Source organism: Ranitomeya variabilis, chromosome 1 (assembly GCF_051348905.1).
Source record: "Ranitomeya variabilis isolate aRanVar5 chromosome 1, aRanVar5.hap1, whole genome shotgun sequence".
NCBI classification, from domain to species: Eukaryota; Metazoa; Chordata; class Amphibia; order Anura; family Dendrobatidae; genus Ranitomeya; species Ranitomeya variabilis.
The window spans coordinates 200,357,265-200,379,996 of NC_135232.1; the positions used below are offsets into that span (position 1 = coordinate 200,357,265).

Below are 22,732 nucleotides of genomic sequence, written 5' to 3' on the forward strand. Positions count from 1 at the left end.
CCTCGGCCTCCGATTTGGAGGCCGGGGACCCTCGTCCTCCGATTTGGAGGCCGGGGACCCTCGGCCTCCGATTTGGTGGCCGGGGACCCTCGGCCTCCGATTTGGTGGCCGGGGACCCTCGGCCTCCGATTTGGAGGCCGGGAACCCTCGGCCTCCGATTTGGTGGCCGGGGACCCTCGGCCTCCGATTTGGAGGCCGGGGACCTCAGATTTTGTGGCCGGGGACCCTCGGCCTCTGATTTGGAGGCCGGGGACCTCCGATTTGGAGGCCGGTGACCCTCGGCCTCCGATTTGGTGGCCGGGGACCCTCGGCCTCCGATTTGGAGGCCGGGGACCCTCGGCCTCCGATTTGGAGGCCGGGGACCCTCGGCCTCCGATTTGGAGGCCGGGGACTCTCGGCCTCCGATTTGGAGGCCGGGGACCCTCGGCCTCCGATTTGGAGGCCGGGGACCCTCGGCCTCCGATTTGGTGGCCGGGGACCCTCGGCCTCCGATTTGGAGGCCGGGGACCCTCGGCCTCCGATTTGGAGTCCGGGGACCCTCGGCCTCCGATTTGGAGGCCGGGGACCCTCGGCCTCCGATTTGGAGGCCGGGGACCCTCGGCCTCCGATTTGGAGGCCGGGGACCCTCGGCCTCCGATTTGGTGGCCGGGGACCCTCGGCCTCCGATTTGGAGGCCGGGGACCCTCTGCCTCCGATTTGGAGGCCGGGGACCCTCGGCCTCCGATTTGGAGGCCGGGGACCCTCGGCCTCCGATTTGGTGGCCGGGGACCCTCGGCCTCCGATTTGGAGGCCGGGGTCCCTCGGCCTCCGATTTGGTGGGCGGGGCCGGGGGGGCACTTACTTTTTACACACGGGGCCGGGGGGCACTTACTTTCCACACCCGGGGCCGGGGGCGCACTTACTTTTGCACACGGGGCCGGGGGCGCACTTACTTTTGCACACGGGGCCGGGGGCGCACTTACTTTTGCACACGGGGCCGGGGGCGCACTTACTTTTGCACACGGGGCCGGGGGGGCACTTACTTTTGCACACGGGGCCGGGGGCGCACTTACTTTTGCACACGGGGCCGGGGGCGCACTTACTTTTGCACACGGGGCCGGGGGCGCACTTACTTTTGCACACGGGGCCGGGGGCGCACTTACTTTTGCACACGGGGCCGGGGGCGCCATTACTTTTGCACACGGGGCCGGGGGCGCCATTACTTTTGCACACGGGGCCGGGGGCGCCATTACTTTTGCACACGGGGCCGGGGGCGCACTTACTTTTGCACACGGGGCCGGGGGCGCACTTACTTTTGCACACGGGGCCGGGGGCGCACTTACTTTTGCACACGGGGCCGTGTGATAAATGATCATGTCCTAAAATTGATACCGTACATTTGCATAGCTGCCATCTTTGGAAGGTCAAGTTTGGGGTAATGGAAAGTTCGCCATTATTTCCTATGGGAATTTTTTTTTTTTAAATGCGATTTAAATAAAATCTACATATCGGATCGACTATAAAAGTCATAGCACACCTGTCCCCACCGAGGGCTTCGAAACGCCGCCTGAACGGGGTCTCTGCGCCGAGCGGTTCGGGCCGCATTAATTGCGGAAAACGCGGAGAAGAATAATAATAATAACTAGATGGGCATTTCCTGAAGGAAATACATGGTGCTTGAACAGCGCTGCCAGCTTTACAGCAGCACTTTTCACACACCGGACCAGGGGGGCCACTTACTTTTCCACACCCGGGTCCAGGGGAGCACTTACTTTTGCACACGGGGCCGGGGGCGCGCTTACTTTTGCACACGGGGCCGGGGGCGCCATTACTTTTGCACACGGGGCCAAGGGCGCGCTTACTTTTGCACACGGGGCCAAGGGCGCGCTTACTTTTGCACACGGGGCCGGGGGCGTGCTTACTTTTGCACACGGGGCCGGGGGCGCCATTACTTTTGCACACGGGGCCGGGGGCGCCATTACTTTTGCACACGGGGCCGGGGGCGCCATTACTTTTGCACACGGGGCCGGGGGCGCCATTACTTTTGCACACGGGGCCGGGGGCGCCATTACTTTTGCACACGGGGCCGGGGGGCGCCATTACTTTTGCACACGGGGCCGGGGGGCGCCATTACTTTTGCACACGGGGCCGGGGGGCGCCATTACTTTTGCACACGGGGCCGGGGGCGCCATTACTTTTGCACACGGGGCCGGGGGCGCCATTACTTTTGCACACGGGGCCGGGGGCGCCATTACTTTTGCACACGGGGCCGGGGGCGCCATTACTTTTGCACACGGGGCCGGGGGCGCCATTACTTTTGCACACGGGGCCGGGGGCGCCATTACTTTTGCACACGGGGCCGGGGGCGCCATTACTTTTGCACACGGGGCCGGGGGCGCCATTACTTTTGCACACGGGGCCGGGGGCGCCATTACTTTTGCACACGGGGCCGGGGGCGCCATTACTTTTGCACACGGGGCCAAGGGCGTGCTTACTTTTGCACACGGGGCCGGGGGCGCCATTACTTTTGCACACGGGGCCGGGGGCGCCATTCCTTTTGCACACGGGGCCGGGGGCGCCATTACTTTTGCACACGGGGCCGGGGGCGCCATTACTTTTGCACACGGGGCCGGGGGCGCCATTACTTTTGCACACGGGGCCGGGGGCGCCATTACTTTTGCACACGGGGCCGGGGGCGCCATTACTTTTGCACACGGGGCCGGGGGCGCCATTACTTTTGCACACGGGGCCAAGGGCGTGCTCACTTTTGCACACGGGGCCGGGGGCGCCATTCCTTTTGCACACGGGGCCGGGGGCGCCATTACTTTTGCACACGGGGCCGGGGGCGCCATTACTTTTGCATACGGGCCCGGGGCGCACTTACTTTTGCACACGGGGCCGTGTGATAAATGATCATGTCCTAAAATGGATACCGTACATTTGCATAGCTGCCATCTTTGGAAGGTCAAGTTTGGGGTAATGGAAAGTTCGCCATTATTTCCTATGGGAATTTTTTTTTTTTAAATGCGATTTAAATAAAATCTACATATCGGATCGACTATAAAAGTCATAGCACACCTGTCCCCACCGAGGGCTTCGAAACGCCGCCTGAACGGGGTCTCTGCGCCGAGCGGTTCGGGCCGCATTAATTGCGGAAAACGCGGAGAAGAATAATAATAATAACTAGATGGGTATTTCCTGAAGGAACTACAGATAGTGCTTTGGAATGGTGCCCGGGCTGCCCCTGCAAGACTTTCACACTTGGGTGCCCCTCAGGCGGTCCGATTTGGTGGGTTGGGTCAATCTGGGTCTGATTTTGTGGGCGGGGTAAATCTAGGTCCGATTCGGTGGGCGGGGTCACTTTTGGTCCGATTCTGTGGGCGCGGCCACTCTGGGTCCGATTCGGTGGGCGGGGCACCTTAGGGACCAATTTGGTGGGTGGGGTCACTCGGTCCGATTTGGTGGGCTGGGCACCTCAGGGTCTGATTTGGTGGGCTGGGCACCTCAGGGTCCGATTTGGTGGGCGGGGTCACTCTGGGTCCGATTTGGTGGGCGGGGTCACTCTGGGCCCGATTTGGTGGAAGGGGTCACTCTGGGCCCGATTTGGTGGAAGGGGTCACTCTGGGTCTGATTTGGTGGAAGGGGTCACTCTGGGTCCGATTTGGTGGGCGGAGCCACTCTGGGTCCGATTTGGTGGGCGGGGTCACTCTGGGTCTGATTTAGGGGGCGGGGTCACTCTGGGTCCGATTTGGTGGGCCGGGCCCCTCGGGGTCCGATTTGGTGGGCCGGGCCTCTCGGGTTCCGAATTGGTGAGCGGGATAATCTACTATCTAATTATCTAAGGGCACTTCCGTCTTTCTGTCTCACAACACCGCTACGTCATCATCTCGTGAGACCGCAATGCACTCTTGGGACCGGAGCGCGCAACAAGCATCGGGTACCGGCCACTCCAGGTGCAACAAGCATCGTGTACCGGCCGCTCTAGGAGGTGCAACAACCATCAGATACCGGCCGCTCCAGGAGGTGAGTATGTAACTTTTTTATTTTAATTCTTTTTTTTTTTAACAGGGATATGCAGTATACTATGTGACTGGACAATATACTACGTGACTGGGCAGTATAACTACGTGGCTCTGCGCTGTATACTGCGTGGCTCTGTGCTGTATACTGCGTGGCTCTGCGCTGTATACTACGCGGCTCTGCGCTGTATACTACGCGGCTCTGCGCTGTATACTGCGTGGCTCTGCGCTGTGTACTGCGCGGCTCTGCGCTGTGTACTGCACGGCTCTGCGCTGTGTACTGCGCGGCTCTGCACTGTGTACTGCGCGTTCTGCGCTGTATACTGCGCGGCTCTGCGCTGTATACTGCGCAGCTCTGCGCAGCTCTGCACTTTGTACTGCGCGGCTCTGCGCTATATACTGCGTGGCTCTTCGCTGTATACTACGCGGCTCTGCGCTGTGTACTGCGCGGCTCTGCGCTGTGTACTGCGCGTGTCCGTGCTGTGTACTGCACGTGTCTGCGCTGTATACTGCGGGGCTCTGCACTGTATACTGCGGGGCTCTGCGCTGTATACTACGCGGCTCAGCGCTGTATACTGCGCGGCTCTGCGCTGCATACTGCGTGGCTCTACGCTGCGTACTGCGCGGCTCTGCGCTGTATACTGGGTGGCTCTGCGCTGTGTACTGCGCGGCTCTGTGCTGTGTACTGTGCGGCTCTGCACTGTGTACTGCGCGGCTCTGCGCTGTGTACTGCGCGGCTCTGCGCTGTGTACTGCACGGCTCTGCACTGTATACTGCGTGGCTGTGCAATATACTACGTGGACATGCATATTCTAGAATACCCGATGAGTTAGAATCGGGCCACAGTCTAATAATCATAAGACTACGGATAGTGGTTTGGAATTGTGCTGTACTGTCACTTTAAGAGCTGATATTATCTGACAAAACTTGTGACCTGGTGAGCTGATGTAGACTTCATAGGCGTTGGCATAGTAACTGTGTCTGACTGCGCATATCAATGAGCTAATCAGCCAGGTGGCAGTTATTTTTAGAAATTGCCTCAGAAACCAGCCCATTATAAACGTATGGGACAATTTCCCTATTGAAACGCATTGAAAGACTTTTTTCAAACACAAATTGCGCAAAAACTACAAATCCGATCGGCACGAAAAATACTTAGCACACCTCTCAGGAACGCTGGCTTCGAAATGACACCTCACTGGAGTCTGTGAGTTTAGCGGTTCGGGCCGCATTACGTGCGGACTGAATAATAAGAATAAGAAGAAGTTTACCACGGTGGAATAACAGTATAGTGCTTTGTTCCAAAGCACTATAATAATAATAAGAAGAAGAAAATATAAGAAATCGGATTACAATATGTTGCTTGAACCTAGGAGGTTCAAGCACCATAAATATAAGAAATCGGATTACAATATGTTGCTTGAACCTAGGAGGTTCAAGCACCATAAATATAAGAAATCGGATTACAATATGTTGCTTGAACCTAGGAGGTTCAAGCACCATAATTAGTGACACATAGAGAATAACATAAAGTAGGATCCACCATTCACAATAGGTGATTATCACAGCTCACCTCTTCTCCTTCAATTCACAATGACATTTGTCCTGATGAGAGCATGCTCAACAAATGCTTCAATACAATTTAATAGGGTTTGAGTCAGTCTTTTAGTGCAAATCTCTATGTGAACAACAGAAATGGGAGTCTAATTTTAAAGGGGTTGTCCGATCCAAATCGATAAGTCTATAGTCACACTGTGGGACTGCAGACTTATGAATTCTCCCAGCGCACGTGCTGAGCTGTGACCGGAGGTTGTGTATGAGTTATACATACTCCCGGCCAGAGCTGGCGCAGCTTCACTCCATACACTAGTAACGCACCCATCCAGTGAGCGTGGCTGACTAGAGGACGTGGCTCTAGCAGGGAGTATGTATAACTCCTACATATCCTCCGATCCCGGGTCAGAAATCGGTGATTCACCACAGCACAGTCCATGCACTGGGGGAATTCACAAGTCTGCAGTCATACAGAGTGACTGCAGGCTTATCTATTTGGACTGCACAACCCCTTTAGGCTGAAGAACCGATGGAAATTTGCAAGATTTTTTTTTTTAATATAGTGATCTCAAACTATACAAATGTTTTAGAAAATATATTTGACATAAAAATCAAACAATAGATAATTTACTGATGCTACAATCCCTTTAAGTTGCAGATGCAGTTGCTTCCTAAGAGGTGTATCCCAATCGCAAAATATCCCGCTGCCTATATAGTACAGTGGAGTGCCGTTCAAGCTGAAAACTGACAATATTTCACACAATTGTTATAAAGAAGCAATATCCATAATGCAAATCCTTATGCATATGTCAATGGTAATATATTTCAGGGTGGCGTTGTTGGAATTGACATTATGTGGATCTGTGACTTGGACAAGTCAGAAAGCGTTTGTAAGCCACAATACTCATTTAGACTGCAAGACAGGAAAAACAACTTTCGGTGAGATTTCTTATATTGCAAGGCTTGATCTAGAAAACTTAAAACTGCTTTAAAGAGGACCTTTCACCAAATTTTTCCCATTGACCTGGACACACCAGGTATTAGTGGCTGCTGAATATTTTTTTTCTTCTAATTTTACCTCTCTACTGTGGAGATATTAGCAATCAAATATTTGGCACCTAATGCGTTAACGTTTAAGTCCAAATGAGTGGTTACTAGATAGTTTTCACTGGGTGCATGTACTTCACCTACTGTATGATGCTGACCAATCATAAGCAGGCAACAGCATAGAAGTGCGGAAGGACTTGTGATGAAGTCATCAGGATCACATGAGTCCACAGGTCCTGCCAGCTGGAGACTGCAACTTAAATAAACACAAAAGATACAGGTACTTCTCATAAAATTAGAATATCATCAAAAAGTTACTTTATTTCAGTTCTTCAATACAAAAAGTGAAACTCATATACTATATAGAGTAATTACAGAGTGATCTATTTCAAGGCATTATTTCTGTTAATGTTGAGGATTATGGCTTACAGAAAATGAAAACCCAAAAGTCATTATCTCAGTAAATTAGAATACTTTATAACACCAGCTTGAAAAATGATTTTAAAATCTGAAATGTTGGCCTACTAAAATGTATGTTCAGTAAATGCACTCAATACTTGATCGGGGCTCCTTCTGCATCAATTACAGCATCAATGCAGCGTGGCATGGAGGCGATCAGGCTGTGGCACTGCTGAGGTGTTATGGAAGCCCAGGTTGTTTGATAGCAGCCTTCAGCTCTTCTACATTGTTGGGTCTGGTGTCTGTCATCTTGCTCTTGGCAATACCCCATAGATTCTCTATGGGGTTAAGGTCAGGCGAGTTTGCTGGCCAATCAAGCACAATTAAAATTAAATTTCCATCTTCAAAAAGCTTGTCGGCAGAGGGAAGCATGAAGTGCTCTAAAATTTCCTGGTAGATGGCTGTACTGTCTTTGTTCATGATAAAACACAGTGGACCTACACCAGCAGACAACATTTCACCCCCAAACCATCACTGATTGTTGACACTTCACACTAGACCTAAAGCAGCTTGGATTGTGTGCTTCTCCACTCTTCCTCCAGACTCTGGGACCTTGATTTCCAAATGAAATGCAAAATTTACTTTCATCTGAAAACAACACCTTGGACCACTGAGCAACAGTGTAGTCCAGTTCTTTTTCTACTTGGCCTAGGTAAGACGCTTCTGGCATTGTCTATTGGTCATGAGTTGCTTGACACAAGGAATGGAACAGTTGTCGCCCATGTCCTGGATATGTCTGTGTGTGGCAGCTCTTGAAGCAATGACTGCAGCAGCAGTCCACTCCTTGTGAATCTCCCCAAAATTTTTGAATGGCCTTTTCTTAACAATCTTTTCAAGACTGTGGTTATCCCGGTTGATTGTGCACCTTTTTCTACCACACGTTTTCCTTCCACTCAACTTTCCATTAATATGCTTGGATACAGCACTCTGTGAACAGCCAGCTTCTTTAGCAATGACCTTTTGTGGCTTACCCTCCTTGTGGAGTGTGTCAATGACTGCCTTCTGGACATCTGTCAAGTCAGCAGTCTTCCCCTTGATTGTGGAGCCTACTGAAACAGACTAAAGGACCTTTTTAAATGCATAGGAGGCCTTTGCAGGTGTTTTTTCTTAATTATTCTAATTTACTGAAATATTGACTTTTGGGTTTTCATTGACTGTAAGCCATACTCATCAACATTAACAGAAATCACTCTGTAATTACTGTATATAATATAGGAGTTTCATTTTTGCATTGAAGAACTGAAATAAATTAACTTTTTGATGATATTCTAATTTTGTGAGAAGCACCTGTATATTACACCACACAAACATTCTGGAAATATTAATTAGAGTTAATAGCTCATTAGGTGCCAAATATTTGATTTTGATATTTGAAAATATTTTATACATATTTGCTTGGATAGAGAAATATGTACACACAGGGCCGTATTTGCCACTAGGCACTTGAGGGCATGAGCTTAGGGCCCCAGGATGCAGGGGGAGGCACCTGAGCAAGCATTTTTTAATTTTTTTTTTAAAGTCCGGGGTCAACCGAACCCACCTTCTTGAAGACATCATACTCACCCTCCTCCAGTGATGCCTGCAACTCCGATGGTCTCAGCACTGGCAGCTCTTCCTGTGCTCAAGGTGATGAATATGGAGGTGACTCCACTCCCATAGGCGTGGAGCGCATATTCATTACTTTAATGAGCGGTACCATGTGACCGCTCAACACTGGAAGGAGCTGCAGGCCCCGGGATGAAGCAGGGAAGTGCAGAGACCATGCCAGGAGGGTGAGTATGACGGGGGAGGGTGAGCCATGCAATATTCACCTGTCCCCGTTCCACTGCTGGGCTGTATCTTTTGCATCCTCTGGCTGTGACGTTCAGGTCAGAGGGTGCGATGACGTGTTTAGTCCGCGCCCTCTGCCTGAACAGTCACTGCAAAGACCCGGAAGACACAGAGGCGCACGGCGGTGGAACGGGGACAGGTGAATATCGCAAGTGCCAGGGGCCTGAGCCAGCGGCGACTCCGGCACCTGGCCCCCATATGTCATTTTTTTTAAAATCACAGCAGCAGCATGCAGGGCATATTATTCTATGAAGCATCTTATGGGGCCATTATTAAACTTTGTGCAGCATTATATGGGACATATTAGTCTATGGAGCATCTTATGGGGCCATCAACCTTTATGGAGCAGCATATGGGGCATATTATTCTATGGAGCATCTTATGGGGCCATCAACTTTTTTGGAGCATTATATGGGGTATATTCTATGGAGCATCTTATAGGGCCATCATTAACCTTTTATGCAGCATTATATGGGGCATATTTTAATATAGAGCATCTTATGGGGCCATTATTAACCTTTGTGCAGCATTATATGGGGCATATTTTTTGTATAGAGCTTATAGGGCTCCTGATTCAATATGGATATTCCAAAACATTTAACCTACTGATGTCTCAATTAATTTTACTTTTATTGGTATCTATTTTTATTTTTGAAACTTACCAGTATCTGATGCATTTCCCACCCTAGGCTTATACTTCAGACAATAAGTTTTCCCAGTTTTTTGTGGCAAAACTAGGGGTCTCGGCTTATACTCGGATCGGCTTATACTCGAGTATATACAGTAATTCTCATGTTTTTATTTATGTTAGGAGCATTAAAGGGGATGTCCAGGTATGTAATGAGTCTGCAGTCATTCTTTGTGACTGCAGACTTCTCAACTCTCACAGTGCGCACTGCACGCTGTCAGGATTCTCTTGTGCTGGGGATTTACATACATGCAGTCATGCGCTGACTAGACATGTGTGGCCTCACTCAATGAAAATAAACTGAGTGAGGTCGGGCACGTCTAGTCAGAATGTGGTCAGAGGTATACAAATCACATGCTTGTGCTGACATGACTGTCCACTGGCAAGGGAGAATCCTAAAATTGTGCAGTGCATTAGTTGTGAGAATTCAGAAGCCTGCGATGCCAGGATTTAGCTCTGCAGGTTCTAGTAGTCATCACATGGACACTTCACTCATATGCGATTTTCATACTTGTGGTCCTGTGACAACGAGCTTCTCTTCTTGCTTCTCTCAGTTTTTCACTGAACATTGAGAGTATTAGGGAGAGGAGCTTGTGGGTACATGACTAAGTGTGCATTTCGGATATGTCCTTGGGAAGAGGGGCGCCAAAATGAATTCTTGCCCTGGGTGCCAGAAACCCTAGATACACCTCTGCTGGTATGCTACTGCGAGCGGTGATTACCGGGTCTGGTGGAGGGAGGTCTGTGCACAGTGCAACACAGGCAGTGAGGCAGGGACTGAGGGTGTGCACAGAGAGAGAATGGAGACCCGGAGACTGCCCATCCCAGTCTACGCCGTAGCCAGGAGCCCTCATTATCATAGGACTATGTCAGTTAATAAATTGTTTTTCTAAAATTTTATAGTGTAGTTTTAGCTCAGGGAGGGATGGTTAGGGATGAGCTAGCAAGGTGCAGGGACAGGTAGTGTTGGCTATGGAGCGCCCCCAAGGGCTAGGGGAACTCGGTACCAAGTCCTTCGGCTCTCAAGGGGGATGTCACGGTGGCTGACCCAGTCCGTGGCCCTCGGGAGGTCCGTGTTAAAGGGAAAGGTCTTTAAAGGGGAAATGTTCATGACACCACCTGTGGTATTCGGTCAGGGTGACTGACGCTGCTTTAAGGGGTCCGCTGGGGTGATGTTATGGCAGCTAGATGGTATACCTTCCTGTTATGAACTATACTTTTGGGGCTCCCTCTTGTGGTCACTCGCGGTATGGCTCTTGGATCTCTTTCCCCAGGTTGGTAGACACCTGCTTCGTTAAGACTCTGGGTGTTTCTATTTAAACTTCCTGGAGTCTTAGTCCATTGCCTGGCATCCATGTAATCAGTCCTTGTCTGGTTGCTCTTGTCTACTGGTCCTGATTTTTGCAACATAAGCTAAGTCCTGCTTTCTTGTTTTTTTTGTTTATTTGTATTATTCTGTTTTTGTCCAGCTTGTTCATAATGTGATTCCTGATTTTGCTGGAAGCTCTTAGGGCGCTGATATTCTCCCCCCATACCGTTAGTCGGTACGGGGGTTCTTGGATATTCAGCGTGGATATTTTGGTAGGGTTTTTCGCTGACCACATAAGTCCGCTTTCTATACTTCTGCTATTATTTAGTGGGCCTCTCTTTGCTGAATCTAGTTCATACTTACGTTTGTCCTTTCCTCTTACCTCACCGTTATTATTTGTTGGGGGCCTGTATCTACTTTGGGGTATCTTTCTCTGGAGCCTGAATCAGCTAAGAGACCCACTAATGTACTGTATAACCTAAAACATAACTTTTAATAAATATTATTAAAATATCAAATGGATAACTAGATGGGTATTTCCTGAAGGAACTACAGATAGTGCTTTGGAATGGTGCCCGGGCTGCCCCTGCAAGACTTTCACACTTGGGTGCCCCTCAGGCGCTGGTTTGGTAGTTGTAGCCCCTCAGGGTTGAGGCTTGGTGGGCCGGGTCACTCTGGGTCCGATTTGGTGGGCCGGGTCACTCTGGGTCCCATTTGGTGGGCCGGGTCACTCTGGGTCCCATTTGGTGGGCCGGGTCACTCTGGGTCCCATTTGGTGGGCCGGGTCACTCTGGGTCCCATTTGGTGGGCCGGGTCACTCTGGGTCCCATTTGGTGGGCCGGGTCACTCTGGGTCCCATTTGGTGGGCCGGGTCACTCTGGGTCCCATTTGGTGGGCCGGGTCACTCTGGGTCCCATTTGGTGGGCCGGGTCACTCTGGGTCCCATTTGGTGGCCCGGGTCACTCTGGGTCCCATTTGGTGGCCCGGGTCACTCTGGGCCCGATTTGGTGGCCCGGGTCACTCTGGGCCCGATTTGGTGGCCCGGGTCACTCTGGGCCCGATTTGGTCAACCCGGGTCACTCTGGGCCCGATTTGGTGGCCCGGGTCACTCTGGGCCCGATTTGGTGGCCCGGGTCACTCTGGGTCCGATTTGGTGGCCCGGGTCACTCTGGGCCCGATTTGGTGGCCCGGGTCACTCTGGGTCCGATTTGGTGGCCCGGGTCACTCTGGGTCCGATTTGGTGGCCCGGGTCACTCTGGGTCCGATTTGGTGGCCCGGGTCACTCTGGGTCCGATTTGGTGGCCCGGGTCACTCTGGGTCCGATTTGGTGGCCCGGGTCACTCTGGGTCCGATTTGGTGGGCCGGGTCACTCTGGGTCCGATTTGGTGGCCCGGGTCACTCTGGGTCCGATTTGGTGGCCCGGGTCACTCTGGGTCCGATTTGGTGGCCCGGGTCACTCTGGGTCCAATTTGGTGGCCCGGGTCACTCTGGGTCCGATTTGGTGGCCCGGGTCACTCTGGGTCCGATTTGGTGGGCCGGGTCACTCTGGGTCCGATTTGGTGGGCCGGGTCACTCTGGGTCCGATTTGGTGGCCCGGGTCACTCTGGGTCCGATTTGGTGGCCCGGGTCACTCTGGGTCCGATTTGGTGGCCCGGGTCACTCTGGGTCCGATTTGGTGGGCCGGGTCACTCTGGGTCCGATTTGGTGGCCCGGGTCACTCTGGGTCCGATTTGGTGGCCCGGGTCACTCTGGGTCCGATTTGACGGGCGGCGCCACTCTGGGTCCGATTTGACGGGCGGCGCCACTCTGGGTCCGACTTGGCGGGCGGCGCCACTCTGGGTCCGACTTGGCAGGCGGCGCCACTCTGGGTCCGACTTGGCGGGCGGCGCCACTCTGGGTCCGACTTGGCGGGCGGCGCCACTCTGGGTCCGACTTGGCGGGCGGCGCCACTCTGGGTCCGACTTGGCGGGCGGCGCCACTCTGGGTCCGATTTGGCGGGCCGGGTCACTCTGGGTCCGATTTGGCGGGCCGGGTCACTCTGGGTCCGATTTGGCGGGCCGGGTCACTCTGGGTCCGATTTGGCGGGCCGGGTCACTCTGGGTCCGATTTGGCGGGCGGCGCCACTCTGGGTCCGATTTGGCGGGCGGCGCCACTCTGGGTCCGATTTGGCTTGCGGCGCCACTCTGGGTCCAATTTGGCGGGCGGCGCCACTCTGGGTCCGATTTGGCGGGCGGCGCCACTCTGGGTCCGATTTGGCGGGCGGCGCCACTCTGGGTCCGATTTGGCGGGCGGCGCCACTCTGGGTCCGACTTGACGGGCGGCGCCACTCTGGGTCCGATTTGGCGGGCGGGGGCACTCTGGGTCCGATTTGGCAAGCGGGGGCACTCTGGTCCGATTTGGTGGGCTGGGTCCGATTTGGTGAGCGGGGCAATAATGATAAGACTACAGATAGTGCTTTGTAATTGTGCTGTACTGTCACTTTAAGAGCTGATATTATCTGACAAAACTTGTGACCTGGTGGGCTGGTACAGTTTATAGGCGTTGGCATAGTAACTGGGTCTCACTGCGCATATCAATGAGGTAATCAGCCAGGTGGCAGTTATTTTTAGAAATTGCCTCAGAAATCAGGCCCATTATAAACGTATTGGAAAATTTCCCTATTGAAATGCATTGAGACACTTTTTTCAAACGCAAATTGCGCCAAAACTACAAATCCGATCGACACGAAAAATACTTAGCACACCTCTCAGGAACGCTGGCTTCGAAATGACACCTCACTGGAGTCTGTGAGTTTAGCGGTTCGGGCCGCATTACGTGCGGACTGAATAATAATAATAAGAACTAGATGGGTATTTCCTGAAGGAACTACAGATAGTGCTTTGGAATGGTGCCCGGGCTGCCCCTGCAAGACTTTCACACTTGGGTGCCCCTCAGGCGGTCCGATTTGGTGGGTTGGGTCAATCTGGGTCTGATTTTGTGGGCGGGGTAAATCTAGGTCCGATTCGGTGGGCGGGGTCACTTTTGGTCCGATTCTGTGGGCGCGGCCACTCTGGGTCCGATTCGGTGGGCGGAGCCACTCTGGGTCCGATTTGGTGGGCGGGGCACCTTAGGGACCAATTTGGTGGGTGGGGTCACTCGGTCCGATTTGGTGGGCTGGGCACCTCAGGGTCTGATTTGGTGGGCTGGGCACCTCAGGGTCCGATTTGGTGGGTGGGGTCACTCTGGGTCCGATTTGGTGGGCGGGGTCACTCTGGGCCCGATTTGGTGGAAGGGGTCACTCTGGGTCCGATTTGGTGGAAGGGGTCACTCTGGGTCTGATTTGGTGGAAGGGGTCACTCTGGGTCCGATTTGGTGGGCGGAGCCACTCTGGGTCCGATTTGGTGGGCGGGGTCACTCTGGGTCTGATTTAGGGGGCGGGGTCACTCTGGGTCCGATTTGGTGGGCCGGGCCCCTCGGGGTCCGATTTGGTGGGCCGGGCCTCTCGGGTTCCGAATTGGTGAGCGGGGTAATCTACTATCTAATTATCTAAGGGCACTTCCGTCTTTCTGTCTCACAACACCGCTACGTCATCATCTCGTGAGACCGCAATGCACTCTTGGGACCGGAGCGCGCAACAAGCATCAGGTACCGGCCACTCCAGGTGCAACAAGCATCGTGTACCGGCCGCTCTAGGAGGTGCAACAACCATCAGATACCGGCCGCTCCAGGAGGTGAGTATGTAACTTTTTTATTTTAATTCTTTTTTTTTTTAACAGGGATATGCAGTATACTATGTGACTGGACAATATACTACGTGACTGGGCAGTATAACTACGTGGCTCTGCGCTGTATACTGCGTGGCTCTGTGCTGTATACTGCGTGGCTCTGCGCTGTATACTACGCGGCTCTGCGCTGTATACTACGCGGCTCTGCGCTGTATACTGCGTGGCTCTGCGCTGTGTACTGCGCGGCTCTGCGCTGTGTACTGCACGGCTCTGCGCTGTGTACTGCGCGGCTCTGCACTGTGTACTGCGCGTTCTGCGCTGTATACTGCGCGGCTCTGCGCTGTATACTGCGCAGCTCTGCGCAGCTCTGCGCTTTGTACTGCGCGGCTCTGCGCTATATACTGCGTGGCTCTTCGCTGTATACTACGCGGCTCTGCGCTGTGTACTGCGCGGCTCTGCGCTGTGTACTGCGCGTGTCCGTGCTGTGTACTGCGCGTGTCTGCGCTGTATACTGCGGGGCTCTGCACTGTATACTGCGGGGCTCTGCGCTGTATACTACGCGGCTCAGCGCTGTATACTGCGCGGCTCTGCGCTGCATACTGCGTGGCTCTACGCTGCGTACTGCGCGGCTCTGCGCTGTATACTGGGTGGCTCTGCGCTGTGTACTGCGCGGCTCTGTGCTGTGTACTGTGCGGCTCTGCACTGTGTACTGCGCGGCTCTGCGCTGTGTACTGCGCGGCTCTGCGCTGTGTACTGCGCGGCTCTGCGCTTTATACTGTGCGGCTCTGCGCTCTGTACTGCGCGGCTCTGCGCTGTGTACTGCGCAGCTCTGCGCTGTATACTGCACGGCTCTGCGCTGTGTACTGCGCGGCTCTGCGCTGTGTACTGCGCGGCTCTGCGCTGTGTACTGCTCGGCTCTGCGCTGTGTACTGCGCGGCTCTGCGCTGTGTACTGCGCGGCTCTGCGCTGTGTACTGCGCGGCTCTGCGCTGTGTACTGCGCGGCTCTGCGCTGTGTACTGCGCGGCTCTGCGCGGTATACTGCGCGGCTCTGCGCTTTATACTGTGCGGCTCTGCGCTCTGTACTGCACGGCTCTGCGCTGTCTACTGCGCGGCTCTGCGCTGTGTACTGCTCGGCTCTGCGCTGTGTACTGCGCGGCTCTCCGCTTTATACTGCGCGGCTCTGCGCTTTATACTGCGCGGCTTTGCGCTGTGTACTGCATGGCTCTGCGCTGTGTACTGCGCGGCTCTGCGCTGTGTACTGCACGGCTCTGCGCTGTGTACTGCACGGCTCTGCGCTTTATACTGCGCGGCTCTGCGCTGTGTACTGCACGGCTCTGCGCTGTGTACTGCGCGGCTCTGCGCTGTGTACTGCACGGCTCTGCGCTTTATACTGCGCGGCTCTGCGCTGTGTACTGCACGGCTCTGCGCTGTGTACTGCGCGGCTCTGCGCTATGTACTGCGCGGCTCTGCGCTTTATACTGCGCGGCTCTGCGCTTTATACTGCGCGGCTCTGCGCTGTGTACTGCGCGGCTCTGCGCTGTGTACTGCACGGCTCTGCGCTTTATACTGCGCGGCTCTGCGCTGTGTACTGCACGGCTCTGCGCTGTGTACTGCGCGGCTCTGCGCTGTGTACTGCACGGCTCTGCGCTTTAAACTGCGCGGCTCTGCGCTGTGTACTGCACGGCTCTGCGCTGTGTACTGCGCGGCTCTGCGCTGTGTACTGCGCGGCTCTGCGCTTTATACTGCGCGGCTCTGCGCTGTGTACTGCGCGGCTCTGCGCTGTGTACTGCGCGGCTCTGCGCTGTGTACTGCATGGCTCTGCGCTTTATACTGCGCGGCTCTGCGCTGTGTACTGCACGGCTCTGCGCTGTGTACTGCGCGGCTCTGCGCTGTGTACTGCACGGCTCTGCGCTTTATACTGCGCGGCTCTGCGCTGTGTACTGCACGGCTCTGCGCTGTGTACTGCGCGGCTCTGCGCTGTGTACTGCGCGGCTCTGCGCTTTATACTGCGCGGCTCTGCGCTGTGTACTGCGCGGCTCTGCGCTGTGTACTGCGCGGCTCCGCACTGTATACTGCGTGGCTGTGCAATATACTACGTGGACATGCATATTCTAGAATACCCGATGAGTTAGAATCGGGCCACAGTCTAATAATCATAAGACTACGGATAGTGTTTGGAATTGTGCTGTACTGTCACTTTAAGAGCTGATATTATCTGACAAAACTTGTGACCTGGTGAGCTGATGTAGATTTCATAGGAGTTGGCATAGTAACTGTGTCTGACTGCGCATATCAATGAGCTAATCAGCCAGGTGGCAGTTATTTTTAGAAATTGCCTCAGAAACCAGCCCATTATAAACGTATAGGAAAATTTCTCCATTGAAACGCATTGAAAGACTTTTTTCAAACACAAATTGCGCAAAAACTACAAATCCGATCGACACGAAAAATACTTAGCACACCTCTCAGGAACGCTGGCTTCGAAATGACACCTCACTGGAGTCTGTGAGTTTAGCGGTTCGGGCCGCATTACGTGCGGACTGAATAATAAGAATAAGAAGAAGTTTACCACGGTGGAATAACAGTATAGTGCTTTGTTCCAAAGCACTATAACTAGATGGGTATTTCCTGAAGGAACTACAGATAGTGCTTTGGAATGGTGCCCGGGCTGCCCCTGCAAGACTTTCACACTTGGGTGCCCCTCAGGCGGTCCGATTTGGTGGGTTGGGTCAATCTGGGTCTGATTTTGTGGGCGGGGTAAATCTAGGTCCGATTCGGTGGGCGGGGTCACTTTTGGTCCGATTCTGTGGGCGCGGCCACTCTGGGTCCGATTCGGTGGGCGGAGCCACTCTGGGTCCGATTTGGTGGGCGGGGCACCTTAGGGACCAATTTGGTGGGTGGGGTCACTCGGTCCGATTTGGTGGGCTGGGCACCTCAGGGTCTGATTTGGTGGGCTGGGCACCTCAGGGTCCGATTTGGTGGGTGGGGTCACTCTGGGTCCGATTTGGTGGGCGGGGTCACTCTGGGCCCGATTTGGTGGAAGGGGTCACTCTGGGTCCGATTTGGTGGAAGGGGTCACTCTGGGTCTGATTTGGTGGAAGGGGTCACTCTGGGTCCGATTTGGTGGGCGGAGCCACTCTGGGTCCGATTTGGTGGGCGGGGTCACTCTGGGTCTGATTTAGGGGGCGGGGTCACTCTGGGTCCGATTTGGTGGGCCGGGCCCCTCGGGGTCCGATTTGGTGGGCCGGGCCTCTCGGGTTCCGAATTGGTGAGTGGGGTAATCTACTATCTAATTATCTAAGGGCACTTCCGTCTTTCTGTCTCACAACACCGCTACGTCATCATCTCGTGAGACCGCAATGCACTCTTGGGACCGGAGCGCGCAACAAGCATCGGGTACCGGCCACTCCAGGTGCAACAAGCATCGTGTACCGGCCGCTCTAGGAGGTGCAACAACCATCAGATACCGGCCGCTCCAGGAGGTGAGTATGTAACTTTTTTATTTTAATTCTTTTTTTTTTTAACAGGGATATGCAGTATACTATGTGACTGGACAATATACTACGTGACTGGGCAGTATAACTACGTGGCTCTGCGCTGTATACTGCATGGCTCTGTGCTGTATACTGCGTGGCTCTGCGCTGTATACTACGCGGCTCTGCACTGTATACTACGCGGCTCTGCGCTGTATACTGCGTGGCTCTGCGCTGTGTACTGCGCGGCTCTGCGCTGTGTACTGCACGGCTCTGCGCTGTGTACTGCGCGGCTCTGCACTGTGTACTGCGCGTTCTGCGCTGTATACTGCGCAGCTCTGCGCAGCTCTGCGCTTTGTACTGCGCGGCTCTGCGCTATATACTGCGTGGCTCTTCGCTGTATACTACGCGGCTCTGCGCTGTGTACTGCGCGGCTCTGCGCTGTGTACTGCGCGTGTCCGTGCTGTGTACTGCGCGTGTCTGCGCTGTATACTGCGGGGCTCTGCACTGTATACTGCGGGGCTCTGCGCTGTATACTACGCGGCTCAGCGCTGTATACTGCGCGGCTCTGCGCTGCATACTGCATGGCTCTACGCTGCGTACTGCGCGGCTCTGCGCTGTATACTGGGTGGCTCTGCGCTGTGTACTGCGCGGCTCTGTGCTGTGTACTGTGCGGCTCTGCACTGTGTACTGCGCGGCTCTGCGCTGTGTACTGCGCGGCTCTGCGCTGTGTACTGCGCGGCTCTGCGCTTTCTACTGTGCGGCTCTGCGCTCTGTACTGCGCGGCTCTGCGCTGTGTACTGCGCAGCTCTGCGCTGTATACTGCGCGGCTCTGCGCTGTGTACTGCGCGGCTCTGCGCTGTGTACTGCGCGGCTCTGCGCTGTGTACTGCTCGGCTCTGCGCTGTGTACTGCGCGGCTCTGCGCTGTGTACTGCGCGGCTCTGCGCTGTGTACTGCACGGCTCTGCGTGGTATACTGCGCGGCTCTGCGCTTTATACTGTGCGGCTCTGCGCTCTGTACTGCCCGGCTCTGCGCTGTCTACTGCGCGGCTCTGCGCTGTGTACTGCTCGGCTCTGCGCTGTGTACTGCGCGGCTCTCCGCTTTATACTGCGCGGCTCTGCGCTTTATACTGCGCGGCTTTGCGCTGTGTACTGCATGGCTCTGCGCTGTGTACTGCGCGGCTCTGCGCTGTGTACTGCACGGCTCTGCGCTGTGTACTGCACGGCTCTGCGCTTTATACTGCGCGGCTCTGCGCTGTGTACTGCACGGCTCTGCGCTGTGTACTGCGCGGCTCTGCGCTGTGTACTGCATGGCTCTGCGCTTTAAACTGCGCGGCTCTGCGCTGTGTACTGCACGGCTCTGCGCTGTGTACTGCGCGGCTCTGCGCTGTGTACTGCGCGGCTCTGCGCTTTATACTGCGCGGCTCTGCGCTGTGTACTGCGCGGCTCTGCGCTGTGTACTGCGCGGCTCTGCGCTGTGTACTGCACGGCTCTGCGCTTTATACTGCGCGGCTCTGCGCTGTGTACTGCACGGCTCTGCGCTGTGTACTGCGTGGCTCTGTGCTGTGTACTGCACGGCTCTGCGCTTTATACTGCGCGGCTCTGCGCTGTGTACTGCACGGCTCTGCGCTGTGTACTGCGCGGCTCTGCGCTGTGTACTGCGTGGCTCTGCGCTTTATACTGCGCTGTGTACTGCGCGGCTCTGCGCTGTGTACTGCGCGGCTCTGCGCTGTGTACTGCACGGCTCTGCACTGTATACTGCGTGGCTGTGCAATATACTACGTGGACATGCATATTCTAGAATACCCGATGAGTTAGAATCGGGCCACAGTCTAATAATCATAAGACTACGGATAGTGGTTTGGAATTGTGCTGTACTGTCACTTTAAGAGCTGATATTATCTGACAAAACTTGTGACCTGGTGAGCTGATGTAGATTTCATAGGAGTTGGCATAGTAACTGGGTCTCACTGCGCATATCAATGAGCTAATCAGCCAGGTGGCAGTTATTTTTAGAAATTGCCTCAGAAACCAGCCCATTATAAACGTATAGGAAAATTTCTCCATTGAAACGCATTGAAAGACTTTTTTCAAACACAAATTGCGCAAAAACTACAAATCCGATCGACACGAAAAATACTTAGCACACCTCTCAGGAACGCTGGCTTCGAAATGACACCTCACTGGAGTCTGTGAGTTTAGCGGTTCGGGCCGCATTACGTGCGGACTGAATAATAAGAATAAGAAGAAGTTTACCACGGTGGAATAACAGTATAGTGCTTTGTTCCAAAGCACTATAATAAGAAGTTTACCACGGTGGAATAACAGTATAGTGCTTTGTTCCAAAGCACTATAATAAGAAGTTTACCACGGTGGAATAACAGTATAGTGCTTTGTTCCAAAGCACTATAATAAGAAGTTTACCACGGTGGAATAACAGTATAGTGCTTTGTTCCAAAGCACTATAATAATAAGAAGTTTACCACGGTGGAATAACAGTATAGTGCTTTGTTCCAAAGCACTATAATAACAATAAAGTGCAAAGATAGTGCTCATGTGACCTGTGCCAGATTAAAAATTGGTTTTATCTCACCCAATGGTCCTTATTCTTTTTCTTTTTCGGGAGCGTCCAACAATGCTTTCGGAGGGGGGGGGGGGGGAAAGAAATGTATTTCTATACTGCCCCAGTCGTGCCCCTGTATAGCTCCCGCCCTGACAAGGGCAGTCCCCAAGTCAGTCTATTATTGTACCCACCAAGACAAAATACCCTTCCCTACGCGTTTCCTCTCCCATAGGGGAGAATCATCAGGGGAACTGAAAAATATATGTGGGATATTCCTATCAAGAGAGAGTCCCTGCATCGGCAGGTAACTCCCGTGTTCAGATTTCCCAGTAGTGGGATCCGACCTATAGTGAGGTGAGCTGCGGGGCCCAATACTTCCACTTAAATAGGTTATCATGTGAACTCGGCGTCCTACCTCACTTCCGGTTGTCCTCGTGTTTCCATTACTCCATTATCATTACCAACGGTCACGGTAATATGTAAACAAATCAGCTTCCCGGAAGATGTCATACTACATTTACATCACCGCTTTCATCACTTACCCCATACCGGTGTACATTTGTCCTTCCGGTTCATTCTGGGCACCTGTACAAGCGTTACTTCCGTTCCTCCATATCTCATCGCTATTGCCCTACGCGGCAGGAGCTGTGTGTTGTATTTCTCCTTCCCCCGACGCTACAGCGCTCTCCTTCTGCGCACGCGTCTGTTTCTGCCACTCATTCTCCATGCGCTATTGGTGGATGCTGTACTCATCCCACTCATTCACACCTAGTGCGCATGCGAACGAGCCCAACCATGACGTACATACCAAATGTGGGTGGCCCCGTATATCAAAAAAAGATCCACTTTACGCACATATTCGCTGTGGCTATCGGCATTACAGAGGGGAGAAGGGGGAAAGGAAGAAACTTCCCAACTCCCATATTGATTTCTCAATTGCCATATTTATATCAGTTTTTATATGCATGGAAGTGACGTACCGAGTTATCCATGGCTATAAATCTATATAGCGCTATGATGCCTAAAAAAGATAATACTTATATACCATTTTCACTGGAATGAGTACATGGAATATCATGGAAGAAAATCCCCATTTGCTATTATCCATATATATAGAATTACAATAAAAAAATCTCTGTTTCAAACTACACAATGTGAGCCAGAGATCGATATTGCAAATGCGGCAATGGCCACTATTTGCTCCAGGGTCATAATAGACCAATTACACACTGTTTTATTGGCCAAAGATACCTGTCAAAGAACCAGAAACTCTACCTCCAACATTTCTCTGAAAATATATTCCCAAATACCACCATAGGTCAGTTGGAGCGAACACAACAAAACAAAAACCAAAAAACAAAAAACAAGAGCCACAGCCAGAGCAAGCATAGATAGGTGATTACTTGTCGCAATCCATATGCAAATATATACAAGGAGGAGAAGGGGGGGGGGGGGGAGAAGGGGGGGGGGAGAGGGGAAGGGGGGGGAAGGGGGAGGAGGAGGGGGGGGTTTGAAATAAGTTGGCAAGAGGAAGGAACTAGGGAGGGAGATAGGGAAATAGGGGAGAGAGGGCGTTCATAGGAAACACTTGTAGCTCAATTGCTCATTCAAGCCTCGGGGGTGACAGGTGTCCAGGCGAAAAATCCATCTCGCTTCCTTCTGTAACAGGATCTTGTCAAAATCACCCCCTCTCCTTGGCCGTTTTACTTTTTCGATTCCCCTGAACTGTATAGCCTTCAAGTCCCCGTTATGTGATCCATTTACATGTCGGGCGACAGGTGTATCCCTCTTATTACGGATGTCCCCCATATGTTCACCTATTCTCCTCCTGAATTCTCTAATAGTTTTTCCAACGTAGCCCATACCACATCTGCAAGTGATGTAATAAACAATGCCCTTAGTTTTGCAATTAATGAAGTCTCTGATCTCAAAAGACCTCTCCGGGCCATCAAACCTCTTACATACTAATATATGTTCGCAGGCCACACAGCTGCCGCATCTGTAGCTTCCCTGTACTCTACTTGGTAGCCACATACTATCTGTTGTGGGCATAACAAAATGACTGTGCACTAAGCGATCACCTATAGTTTTGCTCTTCCTATAGGT

General features: G+C 53.2%; 1 protein-coding gene across 2 annotated transcripts in view; it reads left to right on the forward strand.

Moving 5' to 3' along the window:
• Nucleotides 1-22,732, forward strand: part of P2RX6 (purinergic receptor P2X 6) — a 152,539-nt gene that overhangs the window by 88,945 nt on the left and 40,862 nt on the right. For both annotated transcript variants that reach the window (XM_077291781.1, XM_077291790.1), the window contains one exon: nt 6,382-6,491. In XM_077291781.1, the coding sequence (XP_077147896.1) occupies nt 6,382-6,491 (110 nt within the window). The remainder of the gene's footprint in view (nt 1-6,381; nt 6,492-22,732) is intronic.